The 18,680-nt window shown below is 36.0% G+C and overlaps 1 protein-coding gene across 2 annotated transcripts in view; it reads right to left on the minus strand.

The window, feature by feature from the left end:
• LOC145979700 (constitutive coactivator of PPAR-gamma-like protein 1 homolog) overlaps positions 1-18,044 on the minus strand; it is a 112,387-nt gene extending 94,343 nt beyond the window's left edge. The window contains exons 1-2 of one of the 2 annotated variants that reach the window (XM_083112675.1): positions 17,939-18,044; positions 6,696-6,970 (exon numbers count right to left, since the gene is read on the minus strand). In XM_083112675.1, the coding sequence (XP_082968801.1) occupies positions 6,696-6,900 (205 nt within the window). In that variant the 5' untranslated portion in view covers positions 6,901-6,970; positions 17,939-18,044. Of the gene's footprint in view, positions 1-6,695; positions 6,971-17,418; positions 17,775-17,938 lie in introns of those variants that run through there. The other variant, XM_083112676.1, reaches the window with a different exon arrangement.
• Between the last annotated feature and the right edge of the window lie 636 nt (positions 18,045-18,680).

Genomic DNA, 18,680 nt, shown 5'->3' on the forward strand with positions numbered 1-18,680 from the left:
TGTATTAAAATGGTTTGCTTGGCAAAAATTGTTATAAGTCCACTTTTATGCTCCAATAGGCTAATCGGGTCTCCCCGATGGCGTAGTGATAACGTCGCCGGTAATCAAGGGGTACCGTGTTCAATACAAAGTGGAGGTTCGGATCCCACTTTAAACTGTAGGTCCAGTCCCGACTATCCTATCTGCACATAAAGTGGACTTAAACAATAACAACTCAAAATAGGCTAATCGGAATATTGTAATCAAGAGGTCTGTGCCTAACACCTTCCCAAAATCTTTACAAGACTCCCCTAATATTTTTTACTAACATTTAATTTCTTGTAATTTTAGCGCTAATGGTTTGGCCGAACTTGAAACTACAGGACAAATTTGTTGGCTGTTCTTCGCTGCCCGTCATGGGCTGAGGTTGCGCGCTCTCTTTCTCTGCAAACAACACTCGCGAGCTCGCGAGTCGACTCTTTCCTTCGTTCAAAGAGTCGCTAAAGTGTGCCACGACTCTTTGAACGAAGGAAAGAGTCGACTCGCGAGCATGCTCCTTCCCCTCTCATCGTACACGGCACGTTTCAGCCAGCTTTACTCAACTAGGGGTAGGGAAAAGGAACAGAGAGGACCCCCCCCCCTCCCTCTCCTCTCCAGTCCCCATTTGCTGCCCGCAGAATCGACTTGCTTTCTTTAAAAAAATCCGGCCGCCAGGCGAGTATACACTTGCGCATGCGCCTTCCTCGCAAAATTCGTGGAAAGGAGAGGGAATAATGGAATAATAGTTGCTTGGCGGGCGGAGGAGTCGTAGCTCACATACGACTCTTTGAACGTGTCGTTCAATTCTGGTGAACGAGTCGTTCACCGCTCACAAGAGAGAGTCGTTACTTTTGAACGACTCGTTCACGAACGACCCATCACTAGACTGAAGTGACTATCAAATTTCAAATGACCCTTCACTCATACACTGGTTTTCTTGGGAGGATGAAAAACTTAAGAAAAATGTGTCTCAATTTAGAAAAAAAAGTACTTCAACAAAATTTTGCCCTTTAAAAGAAAAAAAAGAATTGGTCCTGAAATCATCTGCACGATATAATCTGTTACAATTCTGATTGAGGCATGTGATGATTAGCAGACCACATCCACACCTAAAACTGTCGCTGTTCAACGGAATTCTATTTTATTTACAGTTCTTGAACCCGAAATTTTGCTTTTCTATTTACCAAAAATATGTGCCTCTATCTATACCCGATTTTTATTTAAAAATCATTTTTGACAATTTATTTTATTTATAATTTATATTTTTTTATAGAAAGGCTTTTTTTCGGCAAACTGTCCTGTAAAATATTTGAACAGTTTGATTAAAGCAAATTAAAAAAATATATGCAAATATACATGATACTGTACACATGAACCTGTGGAAATGTTTCTTGAGCATGTTAATGAAACTATAATTTCAGTAAATTTTCTTCCAGTGAAAATAAAACATTCTGGATTACTACATAGTTGTAACAACACATCTTTTTATAGTATTTGTAGATCAATTTTGGCAATCTAAATTTTAAATTAAGAGAAACTTAAGTGTGTTTACATTTTACATATTATATTTCCTTTTGTCTGAGGTTTACCCTATTAGTACACATTTTGTTTCATTTCTTAGAACCTAATAAACAATTCAATGATTAAAGAGATTAATATAATTTCACCAAAAGTGATTCTGATATCTACAAATTAATTTTGTACATTACATTATTCTATAAATTTCTTCTACGAAAAAAAAATTAAGCCACCTGAAATTAAACCAAATGTTTGTCTCGTTCTCGGTTTTTCATAGTTTGAAATGAATGTCTTTCTCGGTTTCGTATTAAGATGAAAATGTTTGTCTCGTTCTCGGTTTTTCAGTCTGAAATTAAAGTCTTTCTCGGTTTAGTATTGAATTGAAAATGTTTGTCTCGTTCTCGGTTTTTTCATAGTTTGAAATGAATGTCTTTCTCGGTTTCGTATCGAGATGAAAATGTTTGTCTCGTTCTCGGTTTTTCATAGTGTGAAATTAATGTCTTTCTCGGTTTCGTATCGAATTGAAAATGTTTGTCTCGTTCTCGGTTTTTTCATAGTTTGAAATGAATGTCTTTCTCGGTTTCGTATCGAGATGAAAATGTTTGTCTCGTTCTCGGTTTTTCATAGTGTGAAATTAATGTCTTTCTTGGTTTCGTATCGAATTGAAAATGTTTGTCTCGTTCTCGTTTTTTTTCATAATTTGAAATATATTTCTTTCTCGGTTTCGTATCGAGATGAAAATGTATCTTGTTCTCGGATTTGTTACATTGAATTGAATGTAGGTTTCGTATCGAGATGAAAATGTTTACAGTTTACATATTATATTTCCTTTTGTCTGAGGTTTACCCTATTAGTACACATTTAGTTTCCTTTCTTAGAACCTAATAAACAATTCAATGATTAAAGAGATTAATATAATTTCACCAAAAGTGATTCCGATATCTACAAATTCATTTTGTACATTACATTATTCTATAATTTTCTTCTAAGAAAAAAAATTAAGCCACCTTGATCAGAAATCGTAACTAATACAAATAACAAGAGCTTACTACTGTCTTGGCAGCTGTATTAACTTGTTACAAATCTGACTGAAGCATGCAACGATTAATGCATCACACCTTCACCAAGAAGTGTCAATTTCTCTCCTTCCTCATGACGACCACTATCATCACAACCGGACAATAAGGTGCTTGAAATGCAAGAGGAAGATAGCGGCAGACAACCACCCCAACCATTCCCTGATATGATCATAACTTACTTGTAATCATAGTTGCAACAATCAAAGTACAATGTACACACAACATCCTCCACTGAAAATATCCAATTGCAGCAAAAGTACAAGAGATGCCTCACTAGATACCTAATGACGCAAGTTTGTGTAAATAGCAACCTAACTAAAATTCGATGTTAAAAGAATCACCAAGTCTTGCAACAGTATACATAGGTAGAAATCAGACAAATACAGGGTGTTGCCACATGACACTGTCAAACTGTCTCGGAACAAAGAGAACAATATTTCGAAAGGACTAGAGACAGGATTTAAAGGGATAAAATTTCCTCTAAAAAGGACAAAAAAGGACTATAGCTTTCTTGCACTTCACTGAAAATACTATTTTAAATGAAAGTACAATATATGCCATTCACATATAAAGCGGGATACATTAAATTTCATATTAACGTATACCTTTTTATATATGAATGGTATATATTGTGCTCTCATTTAAAATAAAATTTTTAGTGGAGTGCAAAAATAAACTATAGTTTCCATTTTTTGAAGGTAAAGTACAGCGAATAATCTTACCATCTGTTTTGATGAATTCTTCCTTGCAACATTGCCAACAGCTTACCACATTCCATAGCTTACTACCACTTGTATCTGGCTTTGCCATTTCACTGACATTTAATACTGTAGTCACTGTCGCACACTATTCTAAAAATCTTCACAATAAAAGTCTAAATGCTGCTTTCAATGCATTTCTTTCCGCGTAAGCCCTTGTCGCAACAATCAATGCAACATACTCCCCACTACTCATTGAGAGAAGATAAGCTAGAGGGTGCTTGTTCTTTCTTTCCTCTAAAGTGAACCAAATAGACGATTGTTGAATGTTTTGTTCAGAAAAAAACAGCCACAGAAAATATTTGAGATCTTGTCAATGAAGGGACCAACGAAGATGCTTTTTTTAAAAAAGGGTGGGGGTGAAAAGGAATGCAGTCTGACAAAATAGCTACTGAAGGGACCAGAAAGGAACATATTTTAAAAAAGGTAAAAGGGGAATGTCTGCTGTAAAAGGGAAAAAAAAGGGAAGTCAAAACCATGTAATCTTGTTGATGAAAGATAATTAGCAACACTGTTTTTATTTATTCCGTGACTATGTTGATAAATAAAAAAAAAGGACTTTCCTTTAAAATCCAGTCTCTAGTAATGACATTTGCTCAGACAGAACCATAAGCAAATAAAACACAGATTTTGTATAGAAAATTCAAAGTAGATTTTATTTTAATATCCTGATAATGACTCTGGCCACGGTGCACAGGTATGATCCAGCTCGTCTGTGAAAAATAAGTTTGTTTGTGAAAAAAAGGGGGGGGAGAATTAGTGCAAGTGTGCAATAGCCTACATTTTACGAGACTAGTCTTGACCATAAATGGAAATGCTATTAGCAAGATTTTTTTAGTTGGTACATTATCATAAGCATACAGTATATGTAAAATTGCAAGTCATTCTATCAGGTGGTTTCTTTGTGAAAAAAGGTGTTGTTTCTTTATGCATCTGTCTGAAGCAGATGTGTTGTGCATATTCCTTAAAATGGGTAAAATTCAATCCCGTAGTGTGATAAAAATTCTATGCAAAAGAATGTTTAATAAAAAAGGAAATTCATCCCAAGTTCATAAAAGTTTATGGGTAATTTTCTCTTCTTAAACAATTCAAGAATGTGCTGCTGACAATTAGCGATTAAAATTACCACCTGAGTGCTAGTGTCGCTTCCAATATGGCCACTCTATGTAGGATACATCCTTGTTTACGTTCAGTTAGTAGTAGCGCATGGTCATGGCTGTTGTGGAAAAAACGTTGAAGTTACGCAATATTTTTAAACATGTGAATACCAGGAACTATAACGATGGTGAAGCTGTGCTGGGAACGAAGCGTTTAATTACTATAAGCAGACAAAAATATGTATAAGCACTGGTCCTTCAAAGCAGTGCTGTATCATCTACAGCTCATGTTGCAACTGGGGCTCTGGAAAATGATTTCAAAATAAAGTCATTGGCTTGTACTTGAAAAGCTGGGGCCGGGAAAAAATATGCGAACTTATCGTTGCAGTTCTTCTTCCAAAATGGTAGGCTCATTTTAATAATACAATTCACTTCACAATTTCATGACCAGACAAGGATATCTTTACTGAAAAAATGCATCGTACTGAATGAAACCGCAACATTCACATGTACATTTTCTTTCTCTGATTAAATTTAAGGCATGAGTTCATTCTCAAACTATTTTCATCTTCGCACTTAATATTTGCACCTGTTCCAAATTTCACACATAATGCATTGCTCATCTGGATGCATTGGGCAAGACACTTAACAACTTTTCGAAGAAAAAAATGTGTTTTTTTTTTCTTTTTTTATGAAGTAAAATTAAGAACTTTATATTTATGGTAATATATAAAACGGTTTTGAAAAATAAAGCAAGCAAACTCCTGCAATCTTTGTAATTTTCTTGCTGCATTTCAGCATTTTTCCCTATGCCAGTCTTCTGTCAATCAATCTGTTTTCCTTGTTTAATTTACAAATTTCATTTTGTTCATTCCTCGGGGGTGGAAACATGTGAAACTTTTCACTTGTTCTGACCCATAAACTATTTAGAGCCCAAATCTGAACTGTAGACGTTACTTTTTCGCACATTCCCCATGCTTTGAACAGCTTCAACACAGCAACGTGTCCTACATTGAGTGGTTCCTGCAAATCATACCACATGGCATATCGGTTAATTTTAATCGCGAATAGGTGCAACAATAGCAGAAACATATGGTATTAGACCAGAGGTCTTCAAACTCTCACAGTCATTGAGCTACTTCCGACATTTGAAAATACATAACTAGCTACCAAGAGTGGATTGAATGTTTTACAATCCTTTCTTGGTTTTCAAAAACTAAGATACATAATCATTTTTTTTACAGCACTAAGATGACAGGCATTAACATGTGTTTTCTTTGTGAGTGCTACTTCATCAAGCTAATCATATTATCACTCATCCTCATCACCACCATTAGCCAAAAGTGGCACAATGCTAAATTTAAAAAAATAAATGAAATCATTATTTTTAATTTCTATGCAAGACACAGGAGGCTGTAATTTCTTAAAGAGAGTAAAAAACATGTAAATACTTTTCTTACAAACACAGTAAAATTTAAAAACTTGCCCCAAATAATAATCATCTTGCTTCTTAAGATATTAATGAGAAGGATAAGTTACACTGGGTGAATAGGTTGTCACAGATATTGGAACGAGTTGTCCAGATGGTGTAGTATAGGTGTAGTATGTCTCCACATTTAATAACAGCAGTGTGTATCCACATTCTCGATATACGAAAATCGGAAGGACTGATCCTTTGTATGTTTTCTTTATTTTATTTTCACGTAGGTAAGGTTTAGGTTAGGTTCGTTCACTGGTGATAACTAGTCATGTTCTTTCCAAACTTGAGTCAGTCTTCTGATTTGCAGTGTTCAATGAACACTCATAACCTAACCTACGTGAAAGTAAAATAAAGAAAACATACAAAACTGAAGAACATCCTACCTATTCCAATGTGGAGACGTACTACGCTTGTTGTCTTTCTTCTTCTTCCAATGTGGACACCTATACCGTCCAGATGTTCATCCTTCTGCAAAAGCAGATCTTTCTGCCAAAGTTTCACTCAAATATTGCGGCTCTTATCTAGTCTATTCTAGATATAGCCCTCTCGAGCTACTGGAAATGGCCCCGCAAGCTACCGGTAGCTTGCGATCCCTGTATTAGACTATCGGCATGAAATTGCTTAGGTTATAGGTATTAGGAAGAACTTGTAGGATATATTTTTGGGGGTCAAAATATTATGGTCACCCCAAATACTTCGCACTTTAAATTTTAAAATATACATCTGAGAGTGTGTTTAGATTTACCTGAGAAATATCCTCCATAGAGTCTGTCCAAGCAACATTCACCATCAACAACCAAGCATAACTTATTTGGTGGAATGATCCCTTTTCCCCTTAACTGTGGTCTTCGTTGCACTGCTACACCCCGAGCTATTTTCAACAGGTCCACGGGAACACTCGCTGATGACACTTGGGTTTCAATAAATGTCTGCAAGTCCTGAATCCCCATTTTGAGTGTTCAGTTGCACTCACCACCAAACTATCACTGTATCACTTAGCACAGCACCATTCGAAAAACTCTGGAAAAGAGAAAAATGTTGCATGATGCACAAAAAGTATTAGCTAAGCAGTGGATTTATATATGCACTAAAACCTGTAGAATAGGGGGAAAAAAAGGATAACTTCAATTAAATTTTCCTGTAATGTATAATATTTTTTTCTTATTTTTTGTTGCTTCTAGCTCATCTCCATGAGGTGGGCAAATTGTAAATTGAGAGAACGATCAAGAGACAAATGAACACCCATGCATAAAGGACAGTTTTCGGTTCAACATACAAAAGCGGGAGAAGAAAAAGGCACTTTTAGGCAAATTATGCAAAATGAACATTTCTTGGTACTATAAAAATGTATTATTAGGCTCAAATTATGAAGCAAAGCCTATGTTTTACTCGAAGTAATTAAAAATAGGTAGAAAAGTAATAATCCATACCATTGCAATAGCAATACTAATGTCCCTGGGGACCAGGTGAAAATCAGTCAACTGCCAAGACCCTTAGAAGCATAAAACATAATTTGGCATACAATATAATTTCAAATTGACTTTTTAAAACTAAAATTCAATTCAATTGCTTATGTTATAGCATTTTGTGTTAATTGAGACAATGAATGATAGCAGGTCGTAAATGAGACTCCAGTCAATATGTCAACACACACAAATAGAAAAGAACATTGAAGAAAAATTAACATGGTTATATGCTTCATTTTCAAAAGAAGCATACAAATTCTTTACTAGCTTACTACATTGGAACCTCCTTCATTGTGAAATTCCATGCGAGGTTTAAAACTAAAATGCAGGAAAATATATGAGGAGGTAACTAACTAACTAACTCCCTAGCCTTCTTAAACCCGAAGGTTCATGGCTGCAGCAACACAGGCCTTCCATCTTTCCCTATCTTGAGCAAGTTCTATATACTCTTTTCCATCCCTACAGATTTCCCTTAGGTCCATCTCAACGTTGTCCCTCCATCTTCGTCTTGGCCTTCCTACAGGTCTCTTACCATCAGGTTTCCCAACAAGAATCCTGTAAACTCCTCTTTCCTCTCCCATTCGTGCCACATGGCCTGCCCACCTAAGTCTTCTTGATTTAATTATTCTAATAATATCTGCACATGAATACAAATTATGTACTTCTAAATTATGTAACCTTCTCCACTCACCTGTCTCCTCATCCCTTTTAGGTCCAAAGATTTTCCTAAGGATCTTATTTTCAAATACTCTCAATTTATGTTCCTCTTTCAATGTAAGGGACCAAGTTTCACATCCATATAATACTACAGGCAAAATTAATGTTTTGTATATTTTAACTTTTAGTTTCTTAGATATTAAACGAGAAGACAAAAGTTTATGAAGAGAGAAGTAACATGCATTTCCTGAATTAAGCCTACTTTTTATTTCCTCTTTAATATAATTTTCATTTGTTAATATTACTCCTAAGTATTTGAATTTGGAAACTGGCTCAAACTAGTTGTTATCAATAATTAGATTTTGATTATTACCTAACACTTGGTTTCGGCCTGTAAGCATATATTTAGTTTTCTCTTTGTTAACTTCCAAACCTATCTCTTTAGCAGTTTTGAAAAATATTTTAGCATTATTCTTAATTGTATTCACATCATCCCCCAGTAAGTCTACATCATCTGCATATGCTACCAACTGAGTCACACCATTTAATTTTAGTCCTTCTTTAGTTTTTTACCTTCCTTACAGCATATTCTAAGGCAAAATTAAAGAGCAATGGAGATAATGCATCTCCTTGTTTTAACCCATCATGAATTGTAAATTTGTCAGACACATTAATACCCACTCGAATTTTACTTTCTGTTTCACTGGTGCATACTTTTATCATACTAACAAGCTTCTTAGGTATTCCAAACTCTACTAATATATCATATAATTTATCTCTTTTGACCGAATCATATGCTTTTTTGAAATCAATGAATAGATGATGGACATTTTGATTATATTCCCACTTTTTTTCAAGTGTCTGTCTGATGTGAAAAATTTGATCTGTTACATTTAAATCCACATTGATAATCACCTATAATTTCATTAGCATATGGGGTTAGTCTTGTTAAAAGAATGTTAGATAATATTTTATATGTTGTTGAGAGTAGAGAAATTCCACGGTAATTATTGCAGTTCATTTTATCACCTTTTTTAAACACAGGAACAATTATGGATTCTTTCCACTGTTGAGGGATTTCTTCTTTATTCCATATTAAACAAATTAATTTATGAATTTGACATATTAATGAATTTCCACCATATTTAATTAACTCAGCTGGTATCAAATCAATGCCAGGTGCTTTGTTATTCTTTAGCCTTTTAATAGCATCTTTAACTTCAGTCAAGTTAGGTTCTGGAACTAAAGGTTCTGCTGTGTGGACTTCATTTACTTCTGATTTATCTCCTACATGAACATTTAAAAGGTCATTAAAGTAGTTCTTCCATCTATTTAGAATATCGCTTGGGTCAGCTAGAAAATCACCGTCTTTATCTTTTATGAAGTTTACTTTAGGTTGCCACCCCTTTCTAAACTCATTTACACCTTTATATAAATCTCTGATATTTTTATTTTTGCTGTTTGTTTCAATTTCGTTAATTTTGCTTTTCAAGTAATCTCTTTTTTTACTCCTAAACGTGCGGTTAACTTCTCGCTTTATTCTATTATAATTGTTTAGATTTGTATCATCAGAGTTATTTAACCACCTAAGTCTAGCCTGATTTCTTATTTCTATTAGATTATGACATTCATTATCAAACCATGGCTTACTTTTTCTCGGTTTATGGTATCCTATACTTTCTTTAGCTGCTGATTCTATTGCATTACGTATGTGCTCCCAATTCTTATTTACGTCTGTTTCATTTATATTTTCATCATCATTTAAATCCTGCAAAACATCAAATCTATTTGACAGTTTAATTTGGTAATCTTTCTTAATTCTTTCATCAGTAAACTTTCCTGTATCAAATTTTATAACTTTTAGATTTTGTTGCTTATGATTTATCACCGAGAGTCTTTCTCTTAATTTGGCAATTACTAAATAATGGTCACTGGCACAGTCAGCACCTCTATGTGTACGAACGTCAATTATACTAGTATGCCTTCTCTTATCAATGAGAATATGATCTATCTGATTATGAGTTTTACCATCTGGAGAAGACCAGGTATATTTATGGATATCTTTATGTTTAAAAGTGGTACTTTTCACAATTAAATTCTTTGAGGTTGCAAAAGTAATCAATCTTATACCATTATCATTACTTAATTCATGAAGACTTTCTTTACCAATCGTGGGTTTAAATGTCTCTTCTTTGCCAATCTGTGCGTTACAGTCACCTAACAGAATTTTCATATCATACTGAGAAAATTTATCAAAGACCTGTTCTAACTCTGTATAAAAATCATCTTTAGTATTATCATCTTTATCTTCCGTTGGTGCATGTATGTTTATTAAAATAATTTTACACCACCTACCCTGTAAAACTGCATATGATATCCTATCATTAATAAATTCTACTGTTTTAAGAGCCGAGATAATTCTATTATTTATAAAAAAGCCTGTTCCAAAATTATGATTTTCAGTACCACCATAGAAAAAAGTATAATTTTTAGTTTTACAATTCCCTTCTCCTGGCCACCTAACTTCCTGGACAGCTACTACATCTAATTTATACTTAACTATTTCATTAACTGTGCACTGAAATGCACCAGGCCGGTAAAGGCTCAGAAGATTCCAGGTGCCTAATTTAATATCCTTATTCCTAATGTAGATCTTATCCTTAGTCCAGGGACCTCCCAAAGTAGTCCCCACCCGGAGATCCGAACGGGGGACTATTTTGAATTTAAGACTACCACAGTCGTCAGAAAATTATAATAATAAATTAATAATAATTATATAATAATAATAATAGATCTTAGAATAATTTTATCGCATTTAGTGTAATTTAACATTTGAAACAACACTTTTTTCTTATCTGGAGATTACAGGGGCGATTCCTCCATGTAGGAAGTGAGGAACTTCCTACAGTTGATTTATACTTATTTCCAGTTCTCTACTTTTTAAGAGCTCAATGCACGTTATAAAATTATGAGCGCAATGCAGGTTCGCTACTCAACTGTCAAGAGTCAATCTGCTATCACTTGCTCGCTTCAGATATGCTGCCGAAAGATGATTCAGTCTGTCTTTGTCTGTCGCTTACGAAGGTTTCTCGTCATCCTACAGCCAGATGGGTGAGCGGCAGTGTAAGGGAGGGAGGGGGTTGCCCAGTTTTACGAGACCATGAGGAAGCTTCAGTAATATCCTCAATCGGTGATGCCAGCCCTAGCATAATAGTTCTAAACCTAGCAAAATTTGAACTTCATTGGCACCTAGCACTCAGTGTTTGGTATAATGGAAAAATCCAGCATTATCTAAAAAAACGGGCGTCCCTGGGAAACGGAGAAATTTAATTCTAATGAAGATATTTTGAGGAAATATACATAAAAAAAATCTCCAGATTTTCATTGTACTTATCCAGCAGACTTTTCTTTTCATAATCTTGTGTAGTAGTAGTTGTGCGTTTGTTTTTCCTTGTGTAGTGGTTGTTGTGTGTTTGTGTGTCTTGTGCAGTGTAGTGTATGAATTTGTCTTGTGTAGTGGCTGTGGTGTCTAGTGTGTTTGTGTTTGTCTTGTGTAGTAGTTGTGGTGTGCTTGTATGTGGTTTGACTTGTGTAGTTGGTGTGCTGTCTAGTGTGTTTGTGTTTATCTTATGTAGTAGTTATGCTGTCTAATATATGAGGAGGTACCAAAAAAAAACAATCATAATGTTGCACGGATTACCAATGTAGTTACGGCTTGTGCCGCTAGGTGTCATTAGTATAGGATATGCAGTGCTTGAAAAATCTCCTTCGAAACCAGATGACAGCTCTGAAAATCAGGCACCAGGAAAATAAATCAATGGCTAATGAAAATACGGCAATATTACAGCAAGACATCACAGTCGCCAGGCTGAAATTTTCAGTCGACATGGCGACCGGGATTTTTCGAACCCTGGAGAGGGGTATCTTTTCATAAAAAATATTCATAGTTCCTTTTGTGTGAATTATACATAGGCGATTCAATAATTATTGTCCCCGGCATACTTAAAGTATATGAATTGCAATGAATGATGGGGATATTGTAGCCTAATGTCTTAGATGCCTATATGCAAAATTTCAGAACCGTAGGTGCTATAGTAAATTTGTTTTTCTCGTTTTAGGTGTGAGAGGTGGCACTTAGTTTGAAAAATGGAGAAAACCGAACAACGAGCTGTCATCAAGTACCTCCAGAAAAAGGGGCTAAGCCCAAAGGAGATTCATGAGGACATGGTCAGTGTGTTGGGTGATGGGGCTCCTACCTACCAGGTGGTAAAAAACTGGTGCCGCGATTTCCGTTGCCGTAGGGAAAGCTGTCAACAGGCCCCTGGTGCTGGTCCTCCAACAACAGCATCCACCCCAGAAAACATTGATGCTGTGCATGACATGATTATGGCTGACAGAAGAATCACGGTGCAACAGTTAGCAGACATCATGCACATCTCTGTAGGCTCAGTGGAAACCATTGTGCATGAACACTTGGGATTCAGAAAGGTGTCAGCGCGATGGGTCCCCAAAATGTTATCCCGTGAACAACAGAAAGACAGAGTTCAATGTTCAAGGGCTGGTTTGGAGCTAATGGGGGCAGACCTGAAGCAGTTCTGTGATAGATTTGTGACAGTGGATGAGACATGGCTCCACCACTATGATCCCGAGTCCAAACGACAGAGTATGGAGTGGCGGCACAGCAATTCACCTCCCCCCCGCAAATTCAGGGTGCAAGCATCAGCACGCAAGGTTATGGCCACAATTTTTTGGGATGCGAAGGGTGTGCTCCTTATTGACTACCTGGTGGGACACACTGTTACTGGGGACTATTATGCAGCCCTAATCCCTAAGTTACGCGAAGCAATGAAGGAGAAACGGCGTGGGATGTTGCGGCGAAAAGTGCTGTTTCACCACGATAATGCTCCAGCACACAGAAGCCATGTTACTGGTGCCGCAATCCATGCTGCTGGTTTCCATGTGTTGGAACACCCTCCCTACTCACCCGACCTCGCCCCTAGTGACTTTCATTTGTTCCCGAAGTTGAAGGAGCACCTCAAGGGGACACATTTTCCCTCAAATGCTGCTGTTATGGACGCTGCGGAAGAATGGCTCACGGCTCAGCCACAGACATTCTTTGAAACTGGCATAGTGGCTTTACAGCATAGGTGGAAGAAGTGCATTACTGTGAAGGGGGACTTTGTGGAAAAATAATACTGCTTATATGTCAGGGACAATAATTATTGAACCACCCTCGTATATAATGTGTAGGATATCCTGCATAGTCAATGTCGTGTTTTGTGCATTTTGGCATAGTCTAATCAGTGAGGTTCACTCATACATACTAACGAATATTATTTGTTAATTAAGTTGTATGCAAATCCACCTTCTTTGGTTAATCTAACGATTTGGAGGAAAAAAGAAAGATCTCACATGCAACCTTTTCTTTTTTGTGTGAGTCAACAATCAACTATCATTATTATAATTTGCTTATGTTACTTTTGAGGTGTGCAAAGCTCTCATTATATGCATTGTTTTGGAAGCTGTGGGGGTGGGCATTCCTGCATTACATGTGTAACATTTTACACATAAAATGTAAGGTTGTAGACAAGACATAGCATTAAAATATTCATAATGAACTAATTTCATACAATTATGGAGTACTTTGTAGTGTATGCTAACAAATGAAAAAAACATGAGTATGATAACATGGCCTGAATGCGTGAAAAGTATTAACGAAAATGTGTTACGTGTGACACATTTGACTTCAATTGTCTGTGAAGCATATAGGCCACAGATGATAGTAATTCTTGTTGGTGAAATATGCAAATTATATGCATTCACAAATATTCAAACCTTAATTAAATTAAAAATAATAATTTTCAGACTGATTCATTTTGTTGTATATATGAAGCAGGGCCACCTTTTGAGGAATGCCTCTGTAGGGCCCATCTCCTGCATGTTGCGATGCTAGGCAATAGCAAAATTACAGAGGCGTGGCATGCATGTAACCGGTGTTACCTCAGGTAACAGCAAAATGTGAAGAATTAAAAAGTTGTTTTGAATAAAATAACATTATTAAATACATTAAGCAATAGCGTTGCCGTCGAGTAGATATTGCAGAGGACATTTTTTCTGCAGCCGACAGAAACAAAGAGGCAGGCCGTTCCGCTATCCTGAAGAGGTAACAAGGGGAGGGGGTGCCAATGCAAAGGAAGAGTGGGGAAGACTTTGGGGCAGTGCGCTATGGGGCTATTCATATGCCTGTTCAGGGGCCATTACCGGTCAGGCCTGCCGGTATATGCCAGTGTCACATTGTATTGGCAGAAAAGAGCTAATTCCCACATAAAATCGGGATACTATTTCTCTGAAGCAACTAGAGCCAGTCTGCAAAGCCAAGGCTGGCTTGAACCACGACTGAGACCGGTTAGGTACTAGACGAAAATATAGTACCTTGGTGCGATTCATGATTTGGACAAACCTTGCTCCAAAATACTAGTTGGCAACAGTAGTACGTACAGCTGCCCTTCCACAATTTGACTGTCGCTGCAGGAGCGGAATTCTGTCACCGTACAAACGTCAACTGGCCCGAGAAATGTGTCTTTCTTCTTCCCCTTTCCACCTTATTTGGAAAGAAACAAATGAAGAATTGACAAGGTTCGACCACTATTCATTAGATTTTCGTGGTACTTCTTGCTAGTGTGTTTCTGGAGGCAACAATTGGACAAAAACCTTGAATTATAGGTATTTCTAAGGCTGAAAAAGATATCTGTGTGCATGGTGTTGAAATGTGCAACAGAAGACAGACAGGACAAGAACTTTATATCAAATATAAAGATTTGTAGTTATTACCATCAGACTTTGAATCTTTCAGTGTTGGTGTGTGTCCAATCAAGTATGCATCATCTTACAGTTGTGGGTATCATATACACAATCCTATAATGCTTTTTTGGTGTTTTTACAAGGAAGATCTTGTTTCTGATGAACAGGTGTCTACTTGGGAGTAAAAGTGGAAAGCACCATAATATTTTTCCTACAAATTTTCTTTGGAAAAGTGTTAATCGAACCATCATTCGTTACAACCATTGCTAGTTGATCCTTCTTCACACAGATTACCACATAAGACTTTTTTGGAACAAGTTGTGGGATAGTTTTCATTAGCTGTCTAAAATTAAATTCCTGCAGTAAGTAAACTTAAAATATTTTTGTAGTATTTGTAGCTGAACAATATAAATGCAATTTTACTTACTTTTTTTGTGAGTATGATATGTTTTCTTCAATTACGACGTTTCGAGAGATAACTTCTTGAATGGAAGAAATATCTTGACGAAGCTTTGACTTTATGAATTGCTCATAACACCGAAACCTGAAGAGATAAGTTCTCTCGAAACGTCGTAATTGAAGAAAACATATCATACTTGCAGAAAAACTTGAGAAAAATTGCATTTACATTGTTAATCTTGTGAGTAATTCGCACATTATCAGCTGCCATGTTTATTTAGTTTAATGATAATGTTACAGTTTAACATTATTAGTATTTTGTATGTCTTTCTACACAAAATCTTTGCCATTTTTGGCTATAAAAAATATTGAATTTTAAGGTATGATTGCACAATATAGAGAATTTCTCCAATTTCGTTAATATTTGGTATACTAACTAAATTTGGCCTTCTAATCACGAATCTGTTGTTAAAATGCAGGGGTCACGTGTATAAATTTTAACATTATGCACGGGTAGCCACGAACCATTTCCATTAAGGTTAGGTTAGGCAAGCTTAGTTAAAATTTTGTTTGTAAAACAATGCGATACAGCTAAAAAAAAAAACCAACGTCAATCGCCTTTCTTCCCGTGACCCCCACATTTTAACAACAGATTCGTGATTAGAAGGCGAAATTTAGTTAGTATACCAAATATTAACAAAATTGGAGACACTCTCTATATTCTGCATTCGCTCCAAATTTAAATCAAGACAATTTAAGCGTGTTTACAGTTTACATCGTATGAGCCTCACCTCATATTATGTTTCCTTTCCTTTCTTACAGCCTAATAAACACTATTCAAAGATTACGAGATTAATGTACTTTCATCGAAAGTGATTCTGTTATCTACAAAATCCTTGTGTACATTATTCTTCAAATTATTTATTTAAAATAATTTAAATCAGAGATTTTGTAAAAAAAAATCACCTGATTTACATCAATCCACCTTGTACGTACAATCAACCAGATTTACATCAATCTACCTTGTACGTAAGTTACAGTAAAGATCTTAAAGTTAGGTAGTTTGTAAGTCGCTCTCCAATAAAAATACGCTCTCCAATAAAAATAGAGGTGTACAGCCTCATGCTAGTGAATCAGTGACAACAGATGAAGTAATGCATGTTTGTGCATAAAAAAAACCAATGCATTATAATGCAAAAAAAAAGCAACATCTCATAAGTTTCCAAGGTCCCAAAAAAAAAACCTGGGAAGGGGAATTTCGTGTAGTACACGTTAAAACTTAAGTCCTGAATAAGGCAATTTTAGTGTGTGGTTCTGCGATTATTTGTTTCATTAAGCGCATTCTCCAAGGTCAGCAACTGAGGGTGTCCAAAAATTTTGAGGGGAAGAGAGGAGGGTGGAACTACTGTTAATCAGGTGGCAAGACTGACAGCATCTTTCTATAAAGGACTTATGCTATTATACTTCACGTATTGTCGACATTTTGTAAGTTGCACTTGCACTAACCATGCAGCATAACATAGTTAATGAAAGAAAATTATTATTATTAAAGAGAAAAGTTAACCTGATCACCTCATGTACACACAATGGAAAATTGTCAATTTTTTACACACACATGGAACCAACCTGCCTAACAAGAGGCAAACATACCTGCAAGAAAAAGTAGCAATTACTGAATAAACATTATTGTAATGTCACCTCTGCATGTGTGTTGATATTAACAAATAAAAGCAATACCACTGTGACAGCAGTTGCATAATGTTGTTCTAACTATATATTTTTCCACTATAAATATATAATTTTAAAACAAAATGGCATACTTTTTTTTTAAGAAATGGACACTGAAAAAGATTTCAGCTTTCTTTCTTACATTATAAAATTATAGGTGCAACATTAAACTACTTTTCATTACATTTACTTTTAATCAATCTATTTATTTATGAAGCTTCGAAATTAGTAAATCGATGGGAAAAAATGCCCCTTTGAGCTAACTTAAACTAACTAACTTAAAAGTACATATAAATGATAATAAAAATGAGTGTGCGCGCGTATATGTATATACACACACACTACACACATACAATACTGATTCAACAAGACACATCACTTCGAAAATTTTCCCTGCATGAAATTGCATCAACTTACAAACTTCTTGGAATTCCATGCATCGAACCCCTCACAAATGCATGGAACACACATCCATGCTTTACGGTATTAAATGGCCAAGTTCTTAATTTTCTAACTTGGTTATGTTCTTGCAATATATTCAGCAGAATAGTGTGCCCAGAATTACAAAAGCTATTTGAGACAAAAACGTGCTACATCAACTTCCACCATTGCAATTATACTGCATATTATGCTAACGATATGTTATGCTTGCCTTCAGCTGTAAAGAAATAATAATCTTAACCATTGCACTCAATTCTTGGAAATTATTAAATAACTAACATTGGAATGTTGCTTGCACTCGCAGTCCAATGCACAATAATTCAACACAACCTGCACCAAGACCGGCATGGCCACATTTTCAGCCCCTCCCCGGAGAGGAGCTATCTCTTTCCTCCAGCGAATTTCTCTCACATTAACTGTTCATTTGAAACTGAAATATTTATTTACAAAACGTGTGCTTCTTCAGAAAACTATATATCTAACAAGAGCTACTTACTTATTCTTAAAAATCATTACTTTATCCACACCACCATTTTCTTCGATCCTGTTCCCGTCCACGAGATGATGACGTAGAGAACGTACGATTCCAGATGGCATTAGTGTTTCGCGCCGCATTTCGAGTGCAACGCACGATGCATTGGCGAAAACGCGTTTCTTTTGAATGCACATTTGAGTGCACGCAAAAGCGCTGAATACTTGGAAGCATGAACATTAAGTTTTTCTTCACAAATTGCACGAGCGAGTAATCCTTTTATTGTAAAATAAATTCCAATAAATTAAATTGCTGTCTCTATATCGTATACCCGAACCAGTTGAGCGGTAACCTCTCGTCTCGCCACCAGAGATACTGAGTTCGAGTCTTTCTTAGCTGAAGTCTGTTTTTTTGTGTGGGGAAAATAATAATAACAATAATAATACATCTTCAACTTCATTCTTCATTCGGAGGGCGACGTTCAGCATACACTGTTGCCCCACCTAATCTTCGTCACAATAGAATACACCATGATTTTGGAATATTACGTTAGTAGGAGCGGCGGCGGCGCCAAGATTAATCATCTAAGGAATGTGGACTCAACTCAACTCAACTAAGATTTATTGGACTTACAGCTTTACAGGTGGCTGTTTATGCCCAGCATACACTAAGGGGTGTGGATTGAAATTTAGGGTGTAAGATGTTGAAAATAAGGAAAGCATGAAATACGCATGCAATCTTTAGCCACTACACCAAATACCAATCA

The sequence above is a fragment of the Lepisma saccharinum genome, chromosome 26 (assembly GCF_977018435.1).
Source record: "Lepisma saccharinum chromosome 26, izLepSacc3.1, whole genome shotgun sequence".
Taxonomy (NCBI): Eukaryota; Metazoa; Arthropoda; class Insecta; order Zygentoma; family Lepismatidae; genus Lepisma; species Lepisma saccharinum.